Below are 26061 nucleotides of genomic sequence, written 5' to 3' on the forward strand. Positions count from 1 at the left end.
GAAAACAGGACTGCCTACATTTTTTGCGTCATTTGGTTACTGGCCGACGCTCCCACTGCATTATATTTTGCTCAGACAAAAGTTTTGCTTCGTTTTCATGACAAAGATCAAGTACTAAAAAGGCCTTTAAGGAGGCAAGTAAAATTGAATTTTCTTCCGAAGCTTGTACAACTCGAGGGGAATGGAGGCTGGCAAAAGAGGACTTGCTATGTCCAACCTTGTTGTGGCCAAATTCCTAATCCGCCCACCAGGAAAAAAAAAAAAAAGAAAAAAACATGGAATTGAAAAGAAAGCATAAGCTTTAGTATTTTAGGAACGCATGAAAGTTGATAGACCTCCGATCACCGATGTCATCTTCAGTTATTTGTAATGCCCTTTCAAAGTAGAGTAGGTTTTATCGGTTTTACGGTAATGATGTGCCAATTTGTCTCTGAACATCTCTTCTAGATCTGTTTAGAAATTAGATCAGACCACTCTTGAAACCAAAAAACAATACCTCTTTTGCTTCCCACGTTGTGTACATTAATTATGTGTCTATTGTTAAATATTCTAACATGAATATTAATAATTAGATCTTCGATATTCTATTATCCATCACAGATCGATGAAGAATCTGACCTAACTATAAGAGAAAGATCACCCTAGTAACTTAGTCTCACAAGTGTCTCCCAATAATTAGAGGCACAATAATATTGTATGTGAGAACCCTTAACCCCTCAGTACTATTTATAGATTTCTAGTCACCAAGAAATATAGAGACTTTGTGTCCCACTGTAATTAGATATAGAGTTAATCGTATTTTATTAGAGCTAATATTATCCAATTATGATTCATCAATTAAGTGATAAGTATTGAACTATTCTAAATAAAACTCTTACATCTTATTACTTATTTCTTTTGCCGCCATCTTTTTAGAAAGAAACTAAATTGGATCTCTTTTTTTTCATTTTTTTTTGAAGCCCAAGTCAGATAGAGATCACACTAGTCACTACTCATAACTCGACAATCAGGATTGAGCAACCTTCTAATGCCAGGTTAACAGAAACAGAACTTCATATTCCAAGAAAAAATCAACAAGAACCAACCTCAAGAAAACAAAATGAAAATTAATGTCAGATTGTAACAAAACTAGCTCTTTGCGTTGTATGCATACTTATATTACAATCTGTTCAATTGTGAAGGGATTGGCTATACAGAATAGAATCTTCTATTTGTAGTCCCACATCGATAAGGTATTGATGTAGATATGGATAGTTTGAGTATAAATATAAAGCACGCAGGATTGAGAAACATACTTACCTGGACGGGGTTAATAAGTGATCAAGTAGGCTTATGGCCTAGGTTGGTGACCTCCATTGCACACAGGAGGGGTGCCCGCCTAAGGTCTCCCCAAGTGGGAGAGCCTACGTCATAATTTGTGGCAGTGGGGGCCTGCGTTCGCGCGGCCCCTGCCTGATATATATTCTTAACTTTTTTCTGCATCGAAGGGGCCTCCTTTCACTTGTTTCTTACTCTTTTAAGTGGGAGAACCAGCACTTTTACTTGTTTCTTACCCTTTAAGTGGGACAAGCTGCACTTTCAAGGACCAGCCAGACATTCAAGTTCAAAGGACCAGTTTGATGTAGAAAAATAAATTTCACCCTGCTTTGTGATTGTACTCGTAGGTTTGCAATGCTTGGCGGGTTCATACTTCATACTGTTCATGAGCGAATTTGTAGCTTGCATTAAAAAAAAAACCTGCAAAATATTCTCTTGATTGATATGGCACAACTACTTTGAGGCGGCGAAATATGAAGCCAATATATTCTGTTTTGGTTTCCATCATTTAATTTGTCAAGCGACTCTAGCCTTTTCTTACCCCCGGCCTCCTTTAACTTTACCACCTACCTACCAATCGTTCCACTTATCAGTCACAAGACAAACAAGTCCTTAAATGCACCACAGATGACCTAACTCCATTGAAGTTTCTTGGCAATTGTTGTCTTTAGACCAAAGTTCCATATATTAATCATTATTCGATTGAAATGCCGAGAAAACAATGAATATTATTCCAAAAGAAAAGAAAGAAAAATGTTGGAGAGTCCAATAAAATATTCTCTGCATGCAGACTTGGAATAGTTGGAGTTGTCGAGAAGGCACCTCTAGCCTAGTTGGTGGTATTTTTAATTTTATATAGGTAATTACCAACATAAAATTCTATCACTCTCTTCCATACCCAATAACCCAACCCAGTATTACTTTGCTAGCATATTGTGTGACACCATTTCCACCACTATATATTGCTGTCTTGGTGTCATGGAGGTTGATTCATCGAGGATTTCTCTCCGTCCGTTCAAGCTAACGGACGTGGATGATTTTATGTTATGGGCAGGCGATGATCAAGTGACAAGAAACCTAACATGGAAGACTTTTACCTCTAAGGAAGAGGCTTTGACTTTCATCAAGGATGTTTGCATACCCCACCCTTGGTGTCGTTCCATATGTATCGATGACCGTTCGATCGGCTTCATCTCCGTTTTGCCGTGGTCTGGTGATGACAGGTGTAAGGCTGATATAGGGTATGGAATTGCCACGAAGTATTGGGGCCAAGGGATAACTACCAGGGTAGTGAAGATCGCCCTCTCACAATTGTTCAAAGATTTCCCTGATCTGGTAAGGTTGCAAGCTTTTGTATATGTGGAAAATAAAGCCTCCCAGAGGGTATTAGAGAAAGCTGGGTTCCAAAGGGAAGGGCTACTAAGGAAGTATACCTTTGTTAAGGGGAGACTTGTAGATCTACTTCTCTATAGTGTTTTATCAACTGACTCCCTCGCTACAGATCCTCAGGGCTCAGCTTAAGAATTATAATAAATTCTATATATAGATAAGGGAATGGTAAGATCAAAAAGGGTACATGCAAGAGATCTATGGTGGCTAGTAAAGACGGGGTTTAAGCCTTTAAGGGAGGTTGACATGATGCTGGGGTAGACTCAAAACGGGAATTGGTTCTTGATGTATCTCGAGAAGCGGCCCGACTGGCGAGGTTGTGTGCAGCAAAGTTAGCACTTTTTGTGCATATTTTGAGGCGATCACCATATGCAGCCGTTGAGACAGGCTTGTTTTATCTCGTGGTTAATAAACTCAATATCTACTAGTATGATGTTCTTATTGCTTATTTTATCTTGTAGTTAAAATTTATTTACAAGCTTGTTTATTGACAATATCACTGATGTGGATCAAGCCTTCCACATCTATTAATGTAAAACAAGTATTGGTGTTAAGCCTCATTTTAAAACTACATGATTTCGTCGACTCTTGTGCATGTCACTAGCTATCACTTCATTTCAATTGAGGGCAACAAGATTTTTTTTCATCCACCAATTCATGATTTTAACAAAACAAATCGTATCAAATGCAGTAATTTTACTTCATAATGCAACTTCCTTTTTCTCTCGCGTAAGGTATGAACATACAAAGCAAACTATGAACCAACTGTACAAAAGGTGCTTCTGCAGTAATTAGGCAGCAACAGCAATACATATATAATTTTTACACAAACCCTATCCCTAACCCCAAAATCATTTCTAGTATTATTTTCTTTCTTTCTAATTTCTTTCCGACTATTTTTGCTTTTTTGGAAGATCTACAAAGAAACAGTTTCACACTTAGAAATGCGAGACACTTCAAGGTGTAGAATTCACTGGGATCTCTTGTGATATAGCAGAATCTGGCTGCTCCATATGTGATGGGATAACAAGCCGCTGCAGAGCCTTGAGAGCCACTGTGAGCTGTGCAAATGAGGGCGCAAATTTGGATCTCTGGGAATTAACAAAGAAAACGACCAATCAAACTCAATTTAGTAAATGAGTGATAATTGAAAATGTATGCAACTATTCGGAATTCTTTAAACTTACGTCTGCCAACATTCCCAAATTATCCTAGCAACCACGGGATCCACTTCCTTGGGAATGTCGAGCCGACGATTCTGAAAACCTACTGCACCCACCACTTGCATTGGGTTCATCCCACTCCAAGGTAATCTTAGAGTAGCAAGCTCCCATAGAATAATTCCAAAGCTATAAACATCACACCTGGATATCCAACAACAGATATAATAAGGTGATCTAACATGTTTAGCAAGATTGTAGACAGAAGTAAAATTGAGTTACTGCAATGCATTATCTGAAGGAGCTATTGATTTTCCCATTTCCAGGCTGCATTCTTTAAACCAAAACCCAGACAGACAGGTTTTACAGGGGATGTCACAACCACAAGAAGATTTGACACTAGCATATTTTTAATATGGCATTTTAGGCATCCTCCAAGATCAAGTAAACAAGATAAACACAATGTTTTTTATGTTGCCCACAGATACTCTCCCAACCTCCCGCCCTTGTATTTGATGAGTTACATAACTGTGGAGTTCTGGTCATCATATCTTTTATGCCATAAAGCTAGGACTAAGACAAATCCAGTAAGGTATCAGAACCCACATCCAGCCAAGATTAAAACAGTAAGCCAAAACAGGCACACCTCACACTGAAGTTCCCCTCAAGTCCTAACTAGATGCACAAAGCTGGTAAACCATAAGACAGCCGGAGCATGCGGTCTCTACGAAAGATTAATGGATCAAGAGCTAGCTAACTTGTATAATAACATAAACGAATATACCAAGTAAAGCTGAAGATACCACATAGAACTATACTGATAGCAATAATAACTCACTTCTCATTTGAGTTTTCATTCCGGAGAACTTCAGGTGCCATCCACTCAGGCTAACAGACAGATAAAGACACAACATTATTCGATATAAAACAAGAAAGGGTGTTAGGTTAAGCTAATGAAAATTGTGTCATCTGAAAAAAAAAACTGAAAAGAAGTATTGAATGATAATCTCACACTCTCACCGTTCCTGCAGTTGATTTGGACGACAAGAAGGTGTGATGCTTCAAACGAGACAGCCCAAAATCACCTACCTGCATGTAAGTACTGTGGTCTTCAGACGTACCTTAAATACCACCAAATTTTGACTAATAATTATAAAGAATGTAACTGTAATGTAAGTGTGATCATGTCTCAGTTGGGGAAAAATGGAAAAGGGATCTAGTGTTTCATTCTTCCAGTTTTGGCAAGCAGAGTTTTTGCATGCCTAGGAGCAGGATGCGATGCCTGGTTGAAACAAGATTTCCATTTATATGTTCTTAAAACCCTAACTTTACATTTCCAATTAATGATTAAGAAAAGAAGAAGACTTCATAACTCTAATGCTTTTCCCACCATCCATGCAGCCCTAAAATCCTTAGTAAGGGGACGTCTTTGCCTTCTTTTTCTTTTACCTAGGAATGAGGATACTTAAAGGAAACAAGATTTGTTTTCAGGTCTGCTGAGGAAAGAAAGTAATTCACTAGAGTTTGTCTCTTGACGGCATTGCTATGCAAACCCATGCCATGCTATGTACAGGTAAAAAAAATTAGAACACTTTTACATCTCCAGCAAGTAGATCATGGTTCACTAAAGTCAAAATAGAGACACTCACTCCGACCCTCTTGCACAAGCTCCCTGATCCAAAATCAACAGGCTTAGATTTAGATATTGATAGCTAACCTCTAGATAGTTCAAGCTCAAGCAAGCTCAACTGAGTGAACAAAGAACATAGTATGAAGCCTGTTTACATTTAGCACTCAGTTCCCACAAATACCAGAGACCTTTTGTCAGTTGGCCACTGGGAGTCTGAAGTTAATATGTCCTGTGTACCAGCCTGTTTAGATGATACTTAATATCACAGTACATTAGCAACACAACTTGGCTGGGTCAAAGTTGGCAGTAAAATAATTTATGACATAAAGAAATGAACATACAGTATGACTTAAAAGTAGCAACTAAATACAATGAACCTAGATTCAGCTTAGGAAAAAAAAATACCACAAACAACCAATAAATCGTCATAATTAGCTCAAAACTTTGAGTGATATGCGAAACTCATAAAGAAACTTGATCGCTACCAATCAATATGCTAACCTTCACATTCCAGTTATTATCAACCAAAAGATTTGGCGACTTCAAATCCCGGTGAACAATTGTAGGTCTACTGGTATGCAAGCAATTCATGCCGCTTGCCTGCAAGATGACAAGAGCTTTAAAAATGTGGATGGATTCAAATTCTGTTTAAAGAGAACACGGTAAATAATGTTACCACATCAAGGGCCATTTTTATTCTGCGCTTCTCATCAATTTGAGAATGAGGACGATGAATAATGCGATATAAGCTTCCCCTGAAATATAAAATTTAGGTAACGCAATTTATGATGTGAGGGTCGGACATATAAACAATACAAGCATTTACTAATTGATCAGCACAAGTAAAATTGATGGGACTCACTATATGAATTATCTTGCAAAAAATAAACTCATTATATGGCACAGAATTTATACCTTGGAAGAAACTCAGTAATTATAGAGAGGTTTGGAGGACGAGTTACAGCACCCATGAAAAGAACAACATTTGGATGCCGCAGTGTACGCATTATCCGTACCTTATATCACAGGAGAGATTAAAAAAATGCAGGTCAATGGTTCTGGATTGGTTAGTTCTTTTCCCGATTAAAAAAAATGATTTTGGATTGGTTAGAAAGTAAAACCCATAAATCCAAAGCATGGATGCTATATTTTAACTTCTGTAAGCATGTCAAGAGGGATGATCATATACCATTTTTTGCATGCCAAAAAAAAGCCGAAAAATAATTAAGTAAACAAAACGAGTGAAAATGCAACTTGACCCCATAATTTTAATATGCCATTCCATTCTATCACCAAAAAGTCCACTCTTTAAATTTTTTGTTCTGTAGTCTTGCAGAATTTGTGATGGGGCGATGTTTTCTCTTTTTTTTTTTTTTTTGTTTTGTTTTTTTTGTTTTTTCGTTTTCTTTTTATAAATAATGCAAAGTTTTATTGAAGGCACAAGAACACAACCCAAGTACACAGGAAGTATACAAAAGGATACACCCAATTCGTGTGAAGGGGGTTTTAAGAATGGAACACAAATTGGATTTTATCTCAATGAATACTGAATTGAAGTTGCTATCACATTCTGCTCCTAAATGACACTGCTGTTACGACAAGCTCAGACACCAGACATGAACAACTTAATACCACCACCACTAACAATAATGTTTATTTTCTAGTGTTTTTATTTTTATTTATTTTTTTTGTTGGTGATCTGGATATTCTCTTTTTTGTGGATGTGATCTGCACAACATTATTTTACCATCTCAGGCAATTGACTATTTATACGCCCGGTAACATTTCTTCTTCCTATTTCGCAGGGTATGGTCCAGATATGAAGTGTCTAAATGCAAGGCTCTAATTTTACTTTCTTTTATACTTTTTCTCCTTCAATCAAAAGAGCAGTGACACATGGGTATTTAGAGAACTAGTTCTTGGCTTACTTCACTTTTGAACTCAGCCAAAGCAGCACCTGAGAAGTCCTGGTCTAAGAACTTCTTCACAGCAACCTCCTGTAGTTCAAAATATACCAGGCCAAAATTACATTATAAGTTCTCCATTGCAGTTTTCAAAAAGCTTCAATGCTAAAGGTAAAACATTAAAGAACTAATAATACTTTAAGACATAGGGAGTAGACGATAGAAGGAAAACAACATTTAATTCTTCCAATTTAAACCAAAAGAGAATTAGGAAATGTGACAATGCTTAGCAACAGTATGTACAACAGAAAGGAATTGCAGAACTCACCGTGCCCTTCAAATCAGCACGATAAACCTCTCCATATGAACCTGTACACACGAAAAACGAATAAAAAAAATACACATCAATCTACAAAACAAAAGGATATTGCTATGCAAGGATTTATATAAACAAGCCCCTCCTCCCAATAGTTACTTTATAAAGTGTAATAATAGTATAGAGCTATTGTAGGAAGATGCACCTTTCAACTCATCAAAGGGATTTGGGCCTTTTAAAGAAAATTATTATTCTAATACATAGTTAATACACAATTATTACTTATAAAAAAGTTAGTACACAATTATAGCATTGCCAATGGTCTTTAGACCAAATGACATTTCCTACAACAAAATAATGGATTGGGGGTGCGGTTTGGTTTTCGAGTGTGTGTGTGTGTGTGTGAACCAAAAAAGGAGTTAAAATCAACCTATATGCACTACCAAAATCACCATATATAATAAAGACATTGAACAAGCCATATGTATATTACCTAGTCCAATCCTTTCACCAATATCCAGGTCTTCCCAACGAATTTCACATTCTCCTACATCCACATCATAAAATATTTGATCAACCTTACTTGTGCAGGAATCAACAGATGAGCTAGGACTTTCTGGATCCTTCAATTTCAAATCAGTCCCCATAAATCTATCATGTGTACACTTTCTACGATCAAGGAAACCAATTTCTTTCTCTTCATGCTTTTTAACCACATCCACCCTGTCACTTCGAGATTCCTCCTCATTCTTGGGGTGTTCTTCCTTCAAATCAGCATTCAGGCCCTCAACCAAAGGCAACCTGTTAAACTGACTCGTGGTAGCTTCCAACATTGAACCAGAGACATCGACAGAACCTGCTGCATCACCATTTATACTGGGCACATTTGAATTACCAGATGATTTGAAACCACCACCATACATCTTTCCCGATATAGTAGAACCAGAGGAAGCAGTCGATGACAGATTATAGTCATTAGATTGACGATTAATTCTTGGAAAGAGACCCTCCATATAATCATACTCCTTTTTCCTAGGGACTTCATTGCAAGCATAAGGATTCTTCCATGGTACAGGAGGTCGACCAGAGACAGAGATATTTCTCGGCCTTGGAAGCTCACCAGCTTTATATCCTGCAGGTTTGTTATGTACAGAAGTTTTGCCGGTCCCATTTATCTGGAATGGATTAAGATCAGCAAAAAGGTTTTTTAAATCTTCAGGACTATTTTGGTTATATGGAACTACATTGAGGTTCATCCTCACACCATTACTGACTGATGAGGAAGGAATATCTGCCTGATTGATAATCGACCTATTAGATGTACCAGAAGAACCAGCAGATGTATCACCCCTTGTACTTGGGAATGGAGGCATGAACTCTGCATTTTCAGAACTTGACCTTCTTTCCAAATGTGAACTACTTTCTAATGCGCCATTTTGACTGCTGCCTTCACCAAGTCCAGGCTTTGGTTTTAAGTAAGCAACTCCGCTGATATTAGGGGGATGAAGAGATGGGATTTTGTTTATTTGAGAATTGTATGGCTTAAACACAGTTTCCTTCGTACTTAGAATATCAGCTGGTATAAGTGTTCCAGGAGCTCCCATTAGATCGACCAAAAACTCGCTGAAGGCAAAAAAATATATATTAGATTTGTGTAGAAGGAAAAAATAGGTTAAAATTTATACTGACAAATTAGAAAAACAAACATTTTGCACATGCATCTCATGAAGAGATTCTGTATTGCATATACGAGAGAACAAAGCGTGGAACATTCATAAGAAAAGAGGGGGGGGGGGGGGGGGGAAGGGGGAGAGATAGAGAGAGAGAGGGAAGCAGAAAGATGAGAGCACAGAGAAAAGCCGTAGATAAGATCAATCTGAAAATTTTGAAGTTATTTGATAATTATTTCTAAATGAGGGAAATACTTCTAACAATTCACTTTTATGGTATTTTAGAAAAGAGCAGAGAGGAGGTTAAGATCAATGAAATTCAGTATCTAACTTGCCACTGATGATTAAGAAAGGAACATAACCTAGTGACCATAAAAGATAGTGAGTAAAGAGATCAATTGCTGGATATTCTTCCCAAGCAAATCCCTCTTTAGAAAAAAAATTTCTAAGTCAATGATTTGTTACTCAAGTGGCTTTATGCTTAAGACGACAACTTATTAATGGATAGAGAAGTGATATCTGTAATGACCCTCTCACACACACACACACACACACACACTGATCATATACTTCTTCAGTTACAAGAGGAATATCCACAACCACCTATGAATATAGATGGATAAGTTAAGACTAGCTAACTATTAATGCATTTGGATCAGAGTTCACTTTGCAAAGAATTTCCACTTTCAAGGTATAGCGAGTTTACTTGAGGGAACACACATAAATGCCACTTTCAAAGTGATTGTTATATGACCCAGCCTTGCTTTTTCAAGATGGATGATATAGATATTGTCTAGGGTATGGTTACGTGTAAAGATAACATTTGGTGGGTGAAAAAGTAGAAGTTGGGAGGAAAAGTAAAGTAAGTTGAGGGAATGTTGACGCTTTAATAAAGAGGAACTTATAGAAGTAGAAAAAAATTGGAATAAATTAATAAATACCTTGAACACTAAAGCAAAACTTACATGCACAAACAAACATAAGCTGATTGCCTCAGTTATAAGAACAGGACTAAAAAACTAATGGGCGAACAAAAAAAAAAAAAAAGCAGGAGTCAACCTTTCATCTTCCAACTTTATTATGTTGACAGCATCATCCTCAACGCCTGTGTAATGACTACCTTTTACTAGTCTACAAGGCATCCTCATATTGTCAGCTAATACCTGCATCAACACAAAAAAAATAAAAATAAAAATAATACATCTCCTATTGACCCCATAACCAAAATATTAGAGGAACTTCATATAGATCATTAGTGATAATGGTACAATAAGGAAAAAAAAAAAACATAACAAAATAAAGAAGAATTAGATGAAATGTTTACTCAAGTATAGCGCAGAAAAATTTAAGCAAACTTATTTCATTGTGTTGATGGATAGGAAGCACTCAAATAAATAAACTAAGCAGAGACACAACCACAGTGATTTTGATGGGGACTCCCCAATGTTGTGTACAAAGGTGAAATTATTTGCAGATCAAATAGACAGCACAGATATACATACTCTACATTTGGTTCTGACTAGGGGAGCCAAAAGCATTATTTCTTTACTTGAGTGTGAATGGTAATTAAAATTAGAGCACCTATCAGTATTTAATTATTCTTTTGATTTTATTATTTTTTTGGAAGAATCCTTAATTACAGTCTTTAAGTTTTTATACAGAATATAGGTGTAAATGGGCGAGGCTTCATCAAGATTGATAATATCCTGCACTATCATACTTCCATCATTTAAATAACTACTCACAACATCATATGTGAGGAAAATTGGACATCTATATCCAATAACAGCACGACAAATCCAATTTTTCAGAAGACAGAAAAGTTTTGATAGCATCCTAGAACAACATGAGTGTAACGCCCCAATGGAAGGCCCAAACCACATGGCTTATACTCCAAAAAGACTACTCAATGATACAATTGGAGCCCCATTGTAACCATATAAAGAGCAAGAACTTCTCCTTCCCAAGCAATGTGGGATCCCGTACACCACCTACCCTTATCCTTATCATATGAGGTATTACAATGAGTATTGTGTTTGATGTATAAATAGGGTGCTGACCACCATATGAATACATGCAGATATGGCTAAATATACTTGTGAGTAGACTGAATGGAAAAGATGATGTTTATTTATGTTTATAAGTGCCTGTCTGCCCGTTGAATAACTTACAGAGTTAAATAACAATGAATCTAATTAAACCCTCTTTACAAATTGTAGTGCACTTTTAAACCACAAAATTGTTTAGGAAAGTACATTTTATGCATGGAGACCAACTTAATTACTTTGCATATTCCATTTATTGCCTCTACCATAGTTTTATTTGAAAGAACATACTTGTCTCACAATGTAATTTATGCAATGCTCACCGACACTGTGAGCATAGCAAAAATTACTTTTTGCCTTTCATCAGGGAAATGATTTTTTGGACATCAAGAAAAATAATAAGTGAAAATGGGTGAGGGATGTAGTAATTAACTGGCAATAAATTAATTACAATTGAATTTAAATTTTGAAAATTTTAAGGTTAAATAAAGGTGGAACCTATTTAAGTGTTCAGAGATGTGTCAAAATCGGGTTCACAAAGATGTTCTCAACTAAAAACTGACATGCCAACTGTTTCCAGGAAGAAATATTCTCACATATATATATGCACAGCGAGAGAGAGTGAGAGAGAAAGAATGCAAGTTATCAGCAAAACTTAATTACTCATAAAAAATAAAAAATAAAAAATAAAAAAAACTTAATGGCATGTTCTCCACGTCAATTCTTTTTGTGCTTTATTTTTTTGAACTGATGACCTAACCCAATCCTACCCACCTCCAAAAATAATACATGCTTTTTGATTAAAAAAAAAAAAAAACTAAATTTTCAGGTTAGACCAGATACTTCATGAGAAAATCATCTTATAACAGATGAACTCAAAAGAAACAGTTATTTACTTTACTGTAGTACCACACTATGGATCCACACCAAATAACTGAGCTACCCTGCCACAAGCAACTAAGATGGTACTGCTTAAATTGGCAATTTTTAAACTATGGAATGTGCGTTCTAAGAGAAAAAAGTACCCGTATAATATTATAAAATTATAAACAAAGCTTGAATTGAAACTTCAGAAATGGAATTGCCACAATAAATCTGATAAAAAAGATATTGCCCATAGAGTATAAAGTCAATAATTAAAGACTGATAGCTAACCTTGAAAAGTAAAGCACGATGTCGAGAAAGGCCAGCATTTATGAACCCGATAGGCAACACACTAGTGTGAAGAGATGTCCTCAACTCTGTTCTCCTTTCCATCCAGCGTGCTAGCATAATATTAGCATCCTTCACAGCCCCACCCATGTGTCCAGTCACTAATTCAGCAAGCCTTTGTACCAACACACCAACCTCAGTGACAGGGCAGTCTAAAATAATACATTGTGCAATTTGCAGTAATTCTTCCAGAGCAGGATCGATTGTTCGATTAACAATTACAACTTCAAATCCAGAACTCCCAATGTTTGTTTCAAGATCTGCGAGGGAGGGAATCTTTCCTTGCTTTGCTGAATCTGTGGAGAGCCCATATACGTCATAAAATCCATCCACCACCTTATCCTCATAGTCAAGCACATTGTATTCCTTGTGAACCAAAGAACCACAATAAGTCCAGCCAAATAAGAGAAGCATGAATACAATTATTTAAACTAGAGTTTGCAAGCAAGAAAAACATTTTCAATCATTAACATAAAGCAAACATCTAAGGACACTATAGTTGGATGTTAAGTTTTTGAAACCATGAAAGTCTTCCTTCTTCTGCCTCTCTCTCACTCTGTGTGCTGGTCAGAACCTCGTCATCTCTTGCATACTTGGGAATATGCATTTTGAGTTTTTTAATGAAAATTTCATCTCTTATATATAAAAAAACACCACTATTTCTTGCTCACATGCAACTTTTGAATAACCAATAGAAAAAGTTAAAGGTCAACTATGCAGTACAATAATCCAACAAAAGTCCAGTTAAAACTAACTAAACCGAGTAAAAAGAAAAAAACACAAATGTTTACCACTACGGCATTGTTCTCCAGATTTACAAAAATTACCACTTTCTAGAGTGGAATGCTGTCAGAGAAAGAGCTTGGATACGAGTCTGCTCATATGCAAAATAGTTTTACCTAAAGTAATGTCCATAGTGCAATGTTATTTCACTTTGTCCCAATCAATACCATATTAATTGTAATGTTCCAGAAAATTATTAAAAGCCAACATATCCCTATATAAATCACAAAAGCCCATTTAACACCATCTAATCATCATAATCACAAAATGTACAACAAGATTCAATAACCAGCTAGAGTTGCAAATGGAAGTTTTAACATTTCCTCAACTTTGATCCCCATGAGCCCAAACTCCCTGCATAGCAGAGACTAATACAGAATTTATACACTTTTTTTTATAAGTAATAAGAGATATTATTAATGCAAGTAGATAGGCATAGCCAAGTACACAGGAAGTATACAAAAGGAAACACCTAAATACAAGCTAAGAACTAGGGACTAGCAAAGCCTAAAAAAGAAGCATTTAAAATATCCCCATTCAGTACAAGAGTTTTCGCCCAAAAGCAAAAAGTTCAAAAGAAAAACTCTCTAAATTCTCCCAACAAACGTTCTCTGTCATCAAAACAGCGTCCATTCCTTTCTAGCCATAAAAACCACATTAAACATAGAGGAATCATCTTCCAAATATCAGCAATAATGGCTGCCCATATATCCTTTCCAACAAGCCAAATGATCCACCACTCTCTTGGGCATCACCCAAGCTACACCCGACCTGCTGAAAATCTCATCCCAAATAGTCTTTGCCACATCACAATGCAGAAACAAATGATCGACCGACTCCCCATCTTTCTTGCACAAGTAACACCAGTCCAAGCAAATCACAGAATTTATACACTTCCCTCTAACTAGCACTACCAGAATATCAAATCCCTTTGCAGAAGCAGACAACAGTAGCAATTCATCCAAAAAATTGCCAAATTAAGTAAAATCGTCCGAATGCAAGAATACATTATCATCTCATAACACTTGTGAAAACTTGGGGAAGATTCATGAAAATTAAGTTAGGTTTGTAGAATTGATGTTCCTCATTTCGCATGAACCAAATTCAAGAAAACTTCTAGTTCTTTTAGCATAAATATCCATTGGAAAGGAACTATTTCCCAACTAACAATACCACATAATTTTGGCTTGGAGCAATCAGTAACCAATTCTATTTTAAAGTTGAGAGATTTCATGAGAACTAATTGCAGATAACTGCATACTACATAGCTTCATGAAGAAATAGGCCAAATAAGCCTATTTACAGAAATTATATCTACTACTTTGCCCAAGCAACACCGCTACCAACTCCTTTCTTCTTTCTTCTTTCTTCTTTTTTTTTTTTTTTGACAAGTAAACAAACTATATTACTCCAAGAATAGGCCTAGCCCAGTATATACAAGAGAGAACCCTGACTAGGAGGGTGCAAGAGAGACAAAAAAATCATGAAGGGACACGCCATTGAAATCAACAGCATTGGACCAAGTACATAACGTGCTATAAAATAAAGCTATAAGTTCCTCTAGCAATCTCTCCTTGTCCTCAAAAGTCCGTGCATTACGTTCCTGCCATAGACACCACATGATACACATTGGAATCATCTTCCAGACTGCTGTAATCTGATGTACACCTCCAATAATTGGCCAGCTGGCCAAAGCTGCCACCACAGTCTTTGGCAAAACCCAACCCAACTCTACTTGACCCAGCAACCCATCCCATAAAGCCCGTGCTATCTCGCAGTGTAACAAGAGGTGATCTACCGACAAGCCTTGATACACTGCTACCAACTCAGACCACAAATACTTCAATACAGATCACCATAACCCAAGCTAGCATGTTTTTTTATTTCAGAAGCAATTGAAAATCGTATCAAAAAACACAAAAGGCAGAGCCAAATCTCACATGTAGTTTATAAGACGAAAAATTAACTAATAATAGGAAAATGGACAATAAAATGGAAACTCAACCCATTAGAGTCCATTGACTAACCAAAGGAACAAAGTATTAAAAAGAAGTTTTAAGCTCCTCCGGCATCCACTCACGATCCTCAAAATGTCTATCATTCATTTCCCTCCACCATATCACTGTAAACAAATAGGAATCATCTTCCACACTACTACAAAATTATTATTTTTTATAATTAATAAGAATTTTATTATCACGAATAGGCATAGCTCAAGTACACAAGAAGTATACAAAGGAAATACCTACTACACTCTAGAAAACAGGAAAACTAAAACAGAAACAGATTCAATACATTCTCATCATTCCTTTCAAAATTCTGCAAAATTCTACTACACACTACTGCAAAATTCTGTAGGTTCTCTATGTATGAATCAGATTCTGCCCCAATCTAGCTGCCGATCGAACAAAATTTGACATTGTGCACTTATCAACATCCCTTCAAATCTTATAGACACCATGTTAACAACCATAAATTAAGCCCATACAGTACAACTCCCTACATGCAACATGCAATCGAGTCTCATTGAATTACCCCTTAATTCACATAATTAATCAAAAAAATCCTGAGTATGTAAGATTGTGCAGTAAATTGCCTAACATATAGCAACACAAAACCCAACACAAGTAGGCAACTATCCAAGGTCCCTAAATCAAGCTCATTTAGCACATTACACAACATGCAATTTCCAATCACACCTCCAAGAACCGAGTTATCTCCAATTCAAAAGTAATTAAGCAAACTTCAAACAGTAGGCAAAAAAGAACAATAAAATGCCTGACTTGCACGCATCCGATAACCAATAGATAAATAATCAAAATTAGCTACGAAGAACCAAGGAAAAACCCCTAATTAACCATCAGTCACAACTAAATCACTAAAAGACCAAAACTTAATCGAATTTGAACTTCAAGATTTTCACTAAAGTCTAAAAATCACCCAATACTGCCTCGACAGCGACTCCGCCGTGACCTCGTCCTTATCCCTCGACAACTCAATCTGATGACCTCCCAAGCTCAGCAGTGTCGCAGCGCGGATCTGATCCTTCTCCGGATCATCGCGAGACTCCGAGTTCGACGCACTGATCGCCAGGGCCAGCTGAACCTGGAACTCCTCCTCCGAAGAGATATAGTCCGGGCGATTACTTGAGGTGGGCGATGGCACCGGACCCGCGGCACTAAAAGCCGGCAACGGCGAAGGTGACTGCGACGAAGGACTCGCGGGAGCTGCAACGGAGCTCTGGCCGTTGACCGAAGCCGCGCGGTGATCGGAGGCGCACGATGCTGAGGAAGAGGTTGAGGTGGGGATTTCGTTGGATCGGTTAGGGTCATGGTTGCTCCCTAAGTGAAGCTTCTTGAAAATGTGCTTCATATCTTTCTAACGCCCACCCTTTCTCGCTCTTGCCCGAGCTCCCTCTCTCTCTCTCCACTTCCTCACTGTTCCACCAAATTTCCCTCGTATTCTGTTTTATATCTCTTAATTTTCCATCAGTTTCTCGTAGCTTCTCTCCGACTTCGTGTTTCTTTGGTGGTCAATAGAGAAGGAACTGCTCGGAGGGGAAACTTAACGCGGTGTTGCGGTGGCATATGCATGCTTCATTTCCATTTTACAATAATGAAAGTTTTTGAATAAATTGTTTTTCAGCAGTATTGTTATCAACTTATCAGCCTCGCTGACTTTTTTTATTTTATTTTTTTTTTAGAAAATAGATTTCATTTCATCTATAAAATAAGTTATAATTATGATCAGTTAATACAGAAAAAACTCTTAATACAAACCAAATTATATATTTGATATATACCTTTTTATATATAAATTTTTTTTATGACATATTACCTTAATTTCTAGAGACCCTCGTAAGAGAGGATTATTCTGTGACTTGGGATAAGATTTTTCCCCCGACTTCTACAGACTATGCATCGATGGCATGGTAAGCATGAAAAGTAATTCACCAAGAACAAAGACACGCTTGGATTACGTGGTGTAACGTTCCACGCATCAAGAGTCAAGACTTTCGAACTCTGAGGCATGACCCATAATTTGTAATTTCCCATGGCTAAATGGCCACTAATTTAATTTTTGTTTACGCAATAAATTTATAACATCCAGTTTTTTATGTTACAATTTTATTATGGAAATATTGATACTTCTTCATGACTAATTTGTGTTCAAGTAGTGAAGTATTTTTAAATATTATGTGAATAATAATGATAAAATATTGAATAATAGTTAAAAGTAGATGAAAATAATAATAAAATAATAAATAATAATGAAATATTCTTATATTCTCAATACCCAAACTAGACCTAAAGCTAAATTTTGAATAAGTTTTTATATATTCTCTGAATATGGATGACATGATACCGTCATTCTACTACAACACATTTTGTAATTAAAATTGATTATATAAGTATACATTTTAATTGACATGATAATTTATGATATGATTAAAAGTATTATATATCCGTACTTCGAGAGTATCTAATAACTACTAATAGAATATACAGTTGTATTCTTGATGCTCTAATAGCCCACACCATTCAACTTGCATCTAATCTTAAACAGGGCGATCCATCAAGAGAGTTGATTCATCGAAGTTAGTAAAACAAAACACTAGTGTTTTACACACTTTACCACAAATGAAATTTATATTCTATCAATTTACTATGCTTATTTGGGGTTGTATTATTAATCTAATTTCATTCCAAGATAGTTCTAGATGTTGCTTAAACAAAAGCATTTCTTCACGTGATGTAAAATTTACCCAACTGCCAAGAAAAAAGAAAAAAAGCAAAGATGATCCAACTCATCCAACTATATCATATGAGTAATGCTACTCATCATCCAAATTCACATCATTTTCTGATATGACATTAGATGATTAGAAACTATTTATTATATTTCATTTGTGAATATATCATCTAATGCCACGTTATAGGATGATAAGAAAAATAATAATAAATAGATTTTTTTCCTTTTACATACAAACCACATATCGAGTCTCTAGAGATTACTCAACCTTTCATGGCCATTTTGGTTGGTGGGTCATAGAACAAGATAAAAAATAGGTTTGTTAAAGCCATGAAGTTTGGTAAAACATGAAATAGAATTCGTATATGTAACTCTAAATTTATTTGTGGAGTTAATTTGAAGGGGGAATGGTAATATTATTATTGCTGGAGTTTCACTTAATTAGCTTTGTTGGCCTGTACTGAAAACCGAGCTGAAATATTCTATCAATTTAATCAATCTGTGAATATGTATGGATGACAAATCTAAATCCTAAAATAGGACCCTTCACCTTCCTTTGTCCTGATCGAAGTAGATTTTGACATTTCTAAAGGGAGGACAAGAGACCATTATATTAAGATAATTCCTCAACTACCGTAAGTCTATAAAGACATTTTTTTTTTTCCAGAACTATCTCACTAATTAACCTCATAATCCATGAAATTAATTGGATAATTAGCTTAACCAATAAGGCTCCGAAAGGAGAGAAGAATTTTAAGTGAAAAATTTATGAGGCTGGTTCATACTATGATCTGGGCCGGAACCTCCGGGTTCCGGACTGGGCCGAGAAAAAATCCAACCCAGATAAACAGTCTTAGTTCATAGATAAGTTAATTTCAAGGAAACAAGTTACAACCATCTCGGAAGCCATGGGAGACGGAGAAAAAAAAAAGGGTACATGCCAAGACAATTTTATGCATGTCAAGGTAAGTGGAGATGCCTCCGTGGGCGAGAAGGCGACCAAACAGTACAAGGTTCTAGGAGCTAAGGCCCAAAACCATTTCAACAAAAAAGTAATATTGGGCCATTGGCCTCCTAATCTGTAGGCCAAGATCTTATATGCAATTCTCGTTTTAAGGGAAACTATAAGTTGAGATTCTCAATTTGAGTAACATAATACATTCATGTTGTTTACAAGCAGTGCACTCACAACCACCACAACAGCAAGCACCGTACCACAAACATATATTACCCAGTCCCACATTAGTAGAACACTTGACTAACACAACCCCCTACTGAAAACGGCCTAAGTTATAAAAGTAGTTGAATTAATCTCACGTTGACTACTTGCAAGGTGCCCCCACGCTGCATAAGGGATCTAAGAAAACTGGACTTGGTGCAACGGTGGCCAACTAACTGAAAGTATTCGAATATTTAAGAGAATTAAAGTAGCCATGGATTCTAAATCCCATAATGACTACTACTATATTTATTACATATAACGAAGATCATAAACTCTATTACTCTAAAAAATGCTCTAAATATATAGATCATAGAAATATGGAACCTTTTTTAAAACGTGCAGTCCAAGCATCATATATGACTGACAGTGGTTGTAGGAGATTGATCTCTATGCTCCATAGGTTATAAAAGCTCGCACAAAGCACTTGTTATGGTCCACCACTTCAAAAAATTGGCAAACCAAAATTTTGAACTATAATTATCACAAGAGATGGATAATAATACACACTCATTACCAACAATAAAAGTAGAGGAGAAGATATATAGAAAGGATACTACAACCACATTGTTTCATTTTCCCCTATTTCGCCTCCGTGAAACTTGGACCCATCCATCTGTTTCAGAAGCCACCTTGGGTCCAGAGTCAACGACTGGCACCTCTACCAGATTCAAATTCGAACTTGAATCTGGTGCATCCAGTATCATATTTGATGAATTCTCATTTCCACCAACATCATTGTCGCTGTCATCGTCGTCATCGTCATCATTATCAACCTGGTATGGAATAGCAAAGAAAGAGGAGATGTTATTAGACTAAATATTTTCCAGTTTTACTTATTAAAAAAAAAAAAAAAAATCCAGTTCTAAAACCTTGTTAAACGTACATTTTATTGAATCGTGGCTTGATCTCATTGAGCAAAATAGATTACCTTTTCCACCAAACATGATTATACATCCAAACGACATAATACAGTATCCATCTGGAAAATTCTACTTAAGGCACATAAAGGTGGGATAACATGTCAGCAGTGGTTCATCGCACATTGAGGAAGATCCAATAGAAAAGAGTCCATGAAAATCTTTGACTGTCATAGTTGTTGCAGAAACAAGAATGGTGGATTTTTGTCGTAAAAAAAGTAACATAAAAAATTACTTCCATGATTAATTTGTCTTACATCATGAAGCTTAAGTTTCTACCAACCGACTGTGGGATTGCCTGGAAACACTAATATTTCTTAGAACAGTTTCCAATTAAGTAATACAAGGCACCACAGCCTCTTATAAGAAAATCCCAAGAAGATGAGACGACTATGACCATCAAATATTTCCCACCATCTCACAGGGTTAAGAGCATTAAGACATTAGAAGGTAGAGGTAAACAAAGAACAACCCCTTATAAGACAAATTAATTATAATTAAGGTAAATTAGAATTAAGACAAATGGTTTAGATCAAGAGTTCTACATATGATTACCTGTCTGACATGATTAACAGCAACTTCCTGACGACTGACTTCCCTTAGGCCTTCAATAGACTGAAAATTCCCTTCCAAACATTCTTCATGCATAGTCATCAGTTTATAGGCTATCTGTGTAGTAAGAGAGTGCACAAACACCATACAAGAAATTGACATCAACGCTACGGAAATCATGACAAATTGATTAAAACTTAACAACCACGAACATGATCTACAAATCTGTCTAATGATGCAAGTTCAATGATAAATTACTCAAACCAGGGTCTAAATTCCTGGAGATTGTGAAACTGATACTAATAATACATCTTTCAACCGTACCTTAAACCTAATAATTAAGTTTCCTAAGCTTGGAACAAAGGCAAATCTAGATTTTCAGGCATTAACACTCCACGAGCAATAATTAGTGTAAAGTAAGGGATCCCCCATAGTTCCAATACATTAAAGCTAATCCAGTCACATGAAAGTGTCAACATATCCATGAAGAGACTTCTATTGTCATTTTTAGTAAAGAGATTATCATATCATACAGCATCAACATCATTTGAGAGTCATAATGAAAATGAGAAATTACTTCCAACACCAAGTATCAGTGTGTATATATATATATATATATATATATATTAAGACTACTAAAACAAGGGAATTGGGGAAAGGATGCCTGAAAACAAGAAACGTGTACAAGCAGTAGTTTATCTTTAATTTAAAATAAACTTATCCAATTTGCTCTTCCCTACAAATTATGTTCTGATTAATAATTAGAACAAAGAGATTCATCATAATCAGCATGTGATCTACTAATTATTACGAAGTCCTTTCCCTTTCTAATTAATTTTATTAATTTTAATCCAGTATTAAGATTTTGCTTCCAAATAAGCATCACCCCTAAATAATTTCTTTATTAATCTGTTCAATAGATGTTCTCCTTCTTAATAGATTTTTTTTTTTTTTTTTATAAGTTCCTTCATAATAGATATAATAGATAACTTTTCAATAAGTATGTTATTTATTTATTTATTTTTTGATAAGGATAAGTATGTTATTTTTACCCATAAAAAAGTAATATAATGTTGTTCAGGTACACATTAAGTACACAATATATCCACCTAACTAGCGAAAGGAAGAAGTTCAAGAAACTGTTGAAAAGTAGAAATATAAAGAACACCACTATTTTGAATTGCAGCAATTCAAGCTGGAAGAATGTGGAACATACTTCCTCAATACTGCCATCCTCAGCCTCGGTATTGAGAGACAGCAGAGCTTCATCAAGCATATCTTCTAAATCATCTATATAAAGCGGCTCTGAGGAAACCAAACCAAAGAAAAATATTTTATCGGGAAAAAATTGAAATCACAGTTCAATGAGAAATTCATAACATTAGGGAAAACTTAACAAAACTTAACTAAAAAATACACTACAAATATATCTTACATAGATCAAACATCAACTACATCGACAATAAAGTACAAATAATCAGTAAGATTGTAGATAAAAAATCACCTAGATCATAAAGACCAATCAAGCTCCAAACCCCCATCAATATTTTAATGCTCAAGGAAATTCACATCATAAAGCACCTATCAATCCTTAGATTGCTTAGCAATGTCATGAAAAATACAAAGTACATTTAAAAAAAATAAATACTTGGGTTATTAACAAAAAATCCCAGTCTAGTGAAAATAACCCTATCAAGCCCAATAAATCAAAACCGATTTCACTACAAACTTACTACAATGATAATTTAAAAAACAAATTTTCATTTAGTTGCTAAAACTCAGTTAAAGCTCAATATAACAGGTAAAAATAAATTATCAATTCGCTCAATTCTGCCCAAATCTACCACCACTCAACCACGTTTCAAAACAAAACTCAAAAAGCTAAAACAAAGAATTCTCCAGTTTCGCCAATAGAAATCCCGACTATAACTCATTCTAAGAATTAATTTGCGAACTTCAATCATAAAACTCAAATCACTGCCACAAACAAAATGGCCTTGTGAACAAAAGTTTTAGTTTTAAAACAAATTTGTGATTTGGTAGAGAATAGAGCCTAATCTTTTTAATAATTTCATAAAACAAAAGAATCAATGATACAAGTCGATCTACTCAGAGGAATTTGTGCCAAACTCTAACCCAATTCAAGAACAAAATAAAACATAAATACTTTTTTAAAAAAATGGATTAAGGTTTCCAAAATCCTAATTTAGTTAAGGCAGCACGAACTGAACTAACCCAATTCAAGAACAAAATAAAACATAAATACTTTTTTAAAAAAATGGATCAAGGTTTCCAAAATCCTAATTTAGTTAAGGCAGCACGAACTGAATAGAGCCGATTCAGAATCGCAGTAAGTAGAGAGGAAGTACCTCTGGACTGAGTGAACCAGGAGATAATATCGGAAGCGAGTTGGTCGGCCTTTCGGTGCGAGTCCCGGCCGCCCCACTCATTCTCGACTGCCATTTGGAGCGCCGACCAGCGAGAGAGGACCAGATACACGCCCTCCCTGAAAATTGGCATAGCCTCTGGCGTTAGCTCTCTCGGAGAACCACGATCCATTGGTCTGTGTCCCTTTTCCCTCTGTCTAGAACCCTAAAAAGCTACAGTTGCCTCTTATAGCATGGGGATCCGGTACTTATCACGTACTCAAATTGACCCGACTCGATCCATGACCTGGATGTAGACCCAGTCACCATCTTTATGCCTAAACGCCACTTGTCATTCATTTAGCCCAAAAAAGCACTTCCGGGCAAACACCCCTAACAGTCCGCCACGTAATCCGACATATCCAAAACTCTGCTCAGGATCATACCACGTTTTGCTTTCTCGAATCTCAATCACCTACGTGTCGTATAGTAGCATTGCACCATGTTTTCAGAACAATTCCCACAAGATTATCATCATTTCATGTTTCTCACTTCCCAAACAGGGGTAAAGAGGGAAAAAATCTAAAGAGAATGAGCCGCCACCAGCAGCAGCAACAGAGACCTCAGCACGAACCCATCAAGTACGGCGATGTTTTTCCTACAGAGGGAGAACTTGCGGGGAAAACGGTGGCCCCAAGGGATGCGGCGATGATGCAGACGGCTGAGAACGAAATGCTTGGGCATATACAGAAGGGCGGTGCTGCCGCAACCATGCAGTCGGCCGCCATGCGCAACGAGAGGGCTGGCTTTGTGGGTCATAATGACGTGACCGACGACGCTGGCGATCGCGGCGTGAGCATCACGGAGACCGATCTTCCTGGGAAGCGTTTAATCGTCGAGTCGGTCGCCGGACAGGTTTCTTTTCTTTCTTTTTTCCCCCTTCCTGTTCCTTCTTTTTGGTAGCGTGGTTGAAATTTCAGGATTCCAATCTACGTAAGTACAGATGATTTTTTCAACTAGTACTGTTTCAGTTGAGAACTTGAGATGTAGCATTGGCATTGATCTATGAACAACAAATTAGGTGGCAAAAGTAAGCCCGAAAAGATTAGTCCTCCAGTTTAGAAGGAAAACAGTGTGCAACTAAATTGAAGAATTGAAATTAAAAGAGCACTTATTTACGCTTTCTAATGTGCTCTCTCACAACCACGGAGACACAGATGTAGAGAAACAGGAATTGTAAGCTCGATTTCTTTAGTTGATGAATGAGTTTTTTATTATAGTTTCATGGTGGAAGGACAGGTTGTCGATCAATTTAGTCAGCGCGCTCCGTTGGCAGCTGCCACCCTTTTTGAAGAAGGTGGTGGTGGTCGCGGCCAGGGTGATGCAATCACTATAGGTGAAGCACTGGAGTCCACTGTCATGACAGCCGGAAGCAAGCCAGTGGAGCAGAGCGATGCCGCAGCTATTCAGGCCGAAGTTAGAGCAACAGGCCGCACCAACGTAGTCCCTCGTGGGGTTGCCGCCGCTGCTCAGTCGGCGGCAACTCTGAATGCCAGGACAACTAGGGACGAGGACAAGACAAAACTTGCTGATGTTCTTGCGGTAATAGACTGATATATAATGAGATAAAAAAATAGAAATACAAGTATATATTCATCTAATTTGAGGGCAAAATGACGTTCTTTTTAAGTGCTATATATATAGTGTACCGCGGGGTGGAGTGGTGGATGATAACGTTTTGTTTTTTGTTCTTTTATTTTATGGCAGAATGCTACTTCGAAGTTGCCAACGGATAAAGCGGTGACACGCCGAGATGCAGAGGGGGTGACGGGTGCGGAGATGGGCAACAATCCAGACCTGACAACACATCCGGCAGGAGTGGCGGCTTCCATGGCTGCGGCTGCTAGGCTCAACCTCAATAAATAAGCAACTAAATTTTGTTTAAGTTCTTCTATAATGTCATGTATGATATATATTAGTAGCCAGAGATATACTGTCGATCTTTTTGTTTTGTTAAATTTATTTTCTTATCCTCTGTTTTGGACGGCATTAGTAGTGCAGTGTGTCTCCTTTCTTGTGCATTAATCGACGAGTATCAATAAAGTGGATTATTATATAGTCTAATAGGATCTCATGTTCATGTTGCCTTTAAATGTTCACGAGTCGTACCACTTTCTAATCATGAATTTGTATTGCTCCTAGTCATATTTAGCTAACTCTCTCTTGCATTCCAAAGAGGCAATGTCAAAACGAATGAAGCTTCGATGCGGGAACCCAAATAGAAGTTGTGTAGTTATAGGGCACCAAACAGTTTCCCTTCCAGACCGGAGGGGCACAAAAAATACAGAGAATTACGTACTAGTCTTGCTGGGCCCAACTAGTCTTCTCCTTTTCATGGGTTTTATGGGGTTGACGTGCCTAAAAGAAAATATAAAGCCATGCACTTGTTTGAACTTGAAGGGATGCTAAGAGAATGAAACCAACGTGATAGATATTTAAGGCACAGATGAATGTGTGTACAGTCTGAGAAACCAAGTCGAGAAGAAAACAGTCATATACATGCCTTCCAGTGTCGGTTGTATGTGAGAATTTGGGTGTGTGTGTGTGTGTGTTTGTCTCATTCACTAAAGCTATATTGAAAGAAAGCATGAAGCCAAAGGTAAAATAATTCTGGTCTTTAGTAGTGAGTCCAAGTAAGATTGACATGAATAATGGTAGGTATGAAAAAAAGCTCAATCACCATTTTTGGGGTCGGTCCAATATGTTCTTTTTGACACGGCCTAATTTATCCTTTGAGGTTAATCAAGTCTGTCAGTATATGCATCA

General features: G+C 36.7%; 4 protein-coding genes and 1 non-coding gene across 7 annotated transcripts; 3 read left to right on the forward strand and 2 right to left on the reverse strand.

Moving 5' to 3' along the window:
- The first annotated feature begins 1291 nt into the window (after positions 1-1291).
- LOC121263900 lies at positions 1292-1452 on the forward strand. Its single transcript, XR_005940384.1, has one exon. It is a non-coding gene; the product is annotated as a U1 spliceosomal RNA (small nuclear RNA).
- A 502-nt stretch (positions 1453-1954) lies between these two features.
- Positions 1955-3016, forward strand: LOC121263459 (uncharacterized N-acetyltransferase p20-like). Its single transcript, XM_041166360.1, has one exon. The coding sequence runs from the start codon at positions 2296-2298 to the stop codon at positions 2836-2838; it is 543 nt and encodes a 180-aa protein (XP_041022294.1). The 5' UTR covers positions 1955-2295; the 3' UTR covers positions 2839-3016.
- A 366-nt stretch (positions 3017-3382) lies between these two features.
- Positions 3383-17032, reverse strand: LOC121263455 (serine/threonine-protein kinase EDR1-like). Its single transcript, XM_041166354.1, is given in 14 exon segments — positions 3383-3778; positions 3781-3797; positions 3894-4070; positions 4705-4754; positions 4887-4955; positions 5998-6096; positions 6173-6251; positions 6412-6512; positions 7425-7493; positions 7729-7769; positions 8210-9339; positions 10446-10549; positions 12587-13009; positions 16367-17032. Coding segments are annotated over 14 exon segments (2907 nt in total). The 5' UTR covers positions 16799-17032; the 3' UTR covers positions 3383-3662.
- A 2288-nt stretch (positions 17033-19320) lies between these two features.
- LOC121263457 (pre-rRNA-processing protein TSR2 homolog) lies at positions 19321-23488 on the reverse strand. Of its 3 annotated transcripts, none has more exons than XM_041166359.1 (5): positions 23239-23488; positions 22086-22174; positions 20873-20986; positions 19955-20173; positions 19321-19816 (listed from the first exon to the last, which is right to left on the reverse strand). In XM_041166359.1, exons 1-4 carry the CDS (start codon positions 23426-23428, stop codon positions 19970-19972), a joined length of 597 nt encoding a protein of 198 aa, XP_041022293.1. In that variant the 5' UTR covers positions 23429-23488; the 3' UTR covers positions 19321-19816; positions 19955-19969. The 3 variants fall into 3 exon arrangements, with proteins under 3 accessions (XP_041022293.1, XP_041022291.1, XP_041022290.1); XM_041166357.1 differs by having other exon boundaries at positions 19321-19840; XM_041166356.1 differs by lacking the exon at positions 19321-19816 and having other exon boundaries at positions 19918-20173; positions 23239-23486.
- A 188-nt stretch (positions 23489-23676) lies between these two features.
- Positions 23677-25359, forward strand: LOC121263456 (late embryogenesis abundant protein D-34-like). Its single transcript, XM_041166355.1, has 4 exons — positions 23677-24150; positions 24535-24837; positions 25003-25172; positions 25211-25359. The coding sequence occupies exons 1-3, from the start codon at positions 23827-23829 to the stop codon at positions 25159-25161; spliced, it is 786 nt and encodes a 261-aa protein (XP_041022289.1). The 5' UTR covers positions 23677-23826; the 3' UTR covers positions 25162-25172; positions 25211-25359.
- The last annotated feature ends 702 nt before the right edge of the window (positions 25360-26061 follow it).

This window comes from Juglans microcarpa x Juglans regia, chromosome 4S, assembly GCF_004785595.1.
Source record: "Juglans microcarpa x Juglans regia isolate MS1-56 chromosome 4S, Jm3101_v1.0, whole genome shotgun sequence".
Classification (NCBI taxonomy): domain Eukaryota; kingdom Viridiplantae; phylum Streptophyta; class Magnoliopsida; order Fagales; family Juglandaceae; genus Juglans; species Juglans microcarpa x Juglans regia.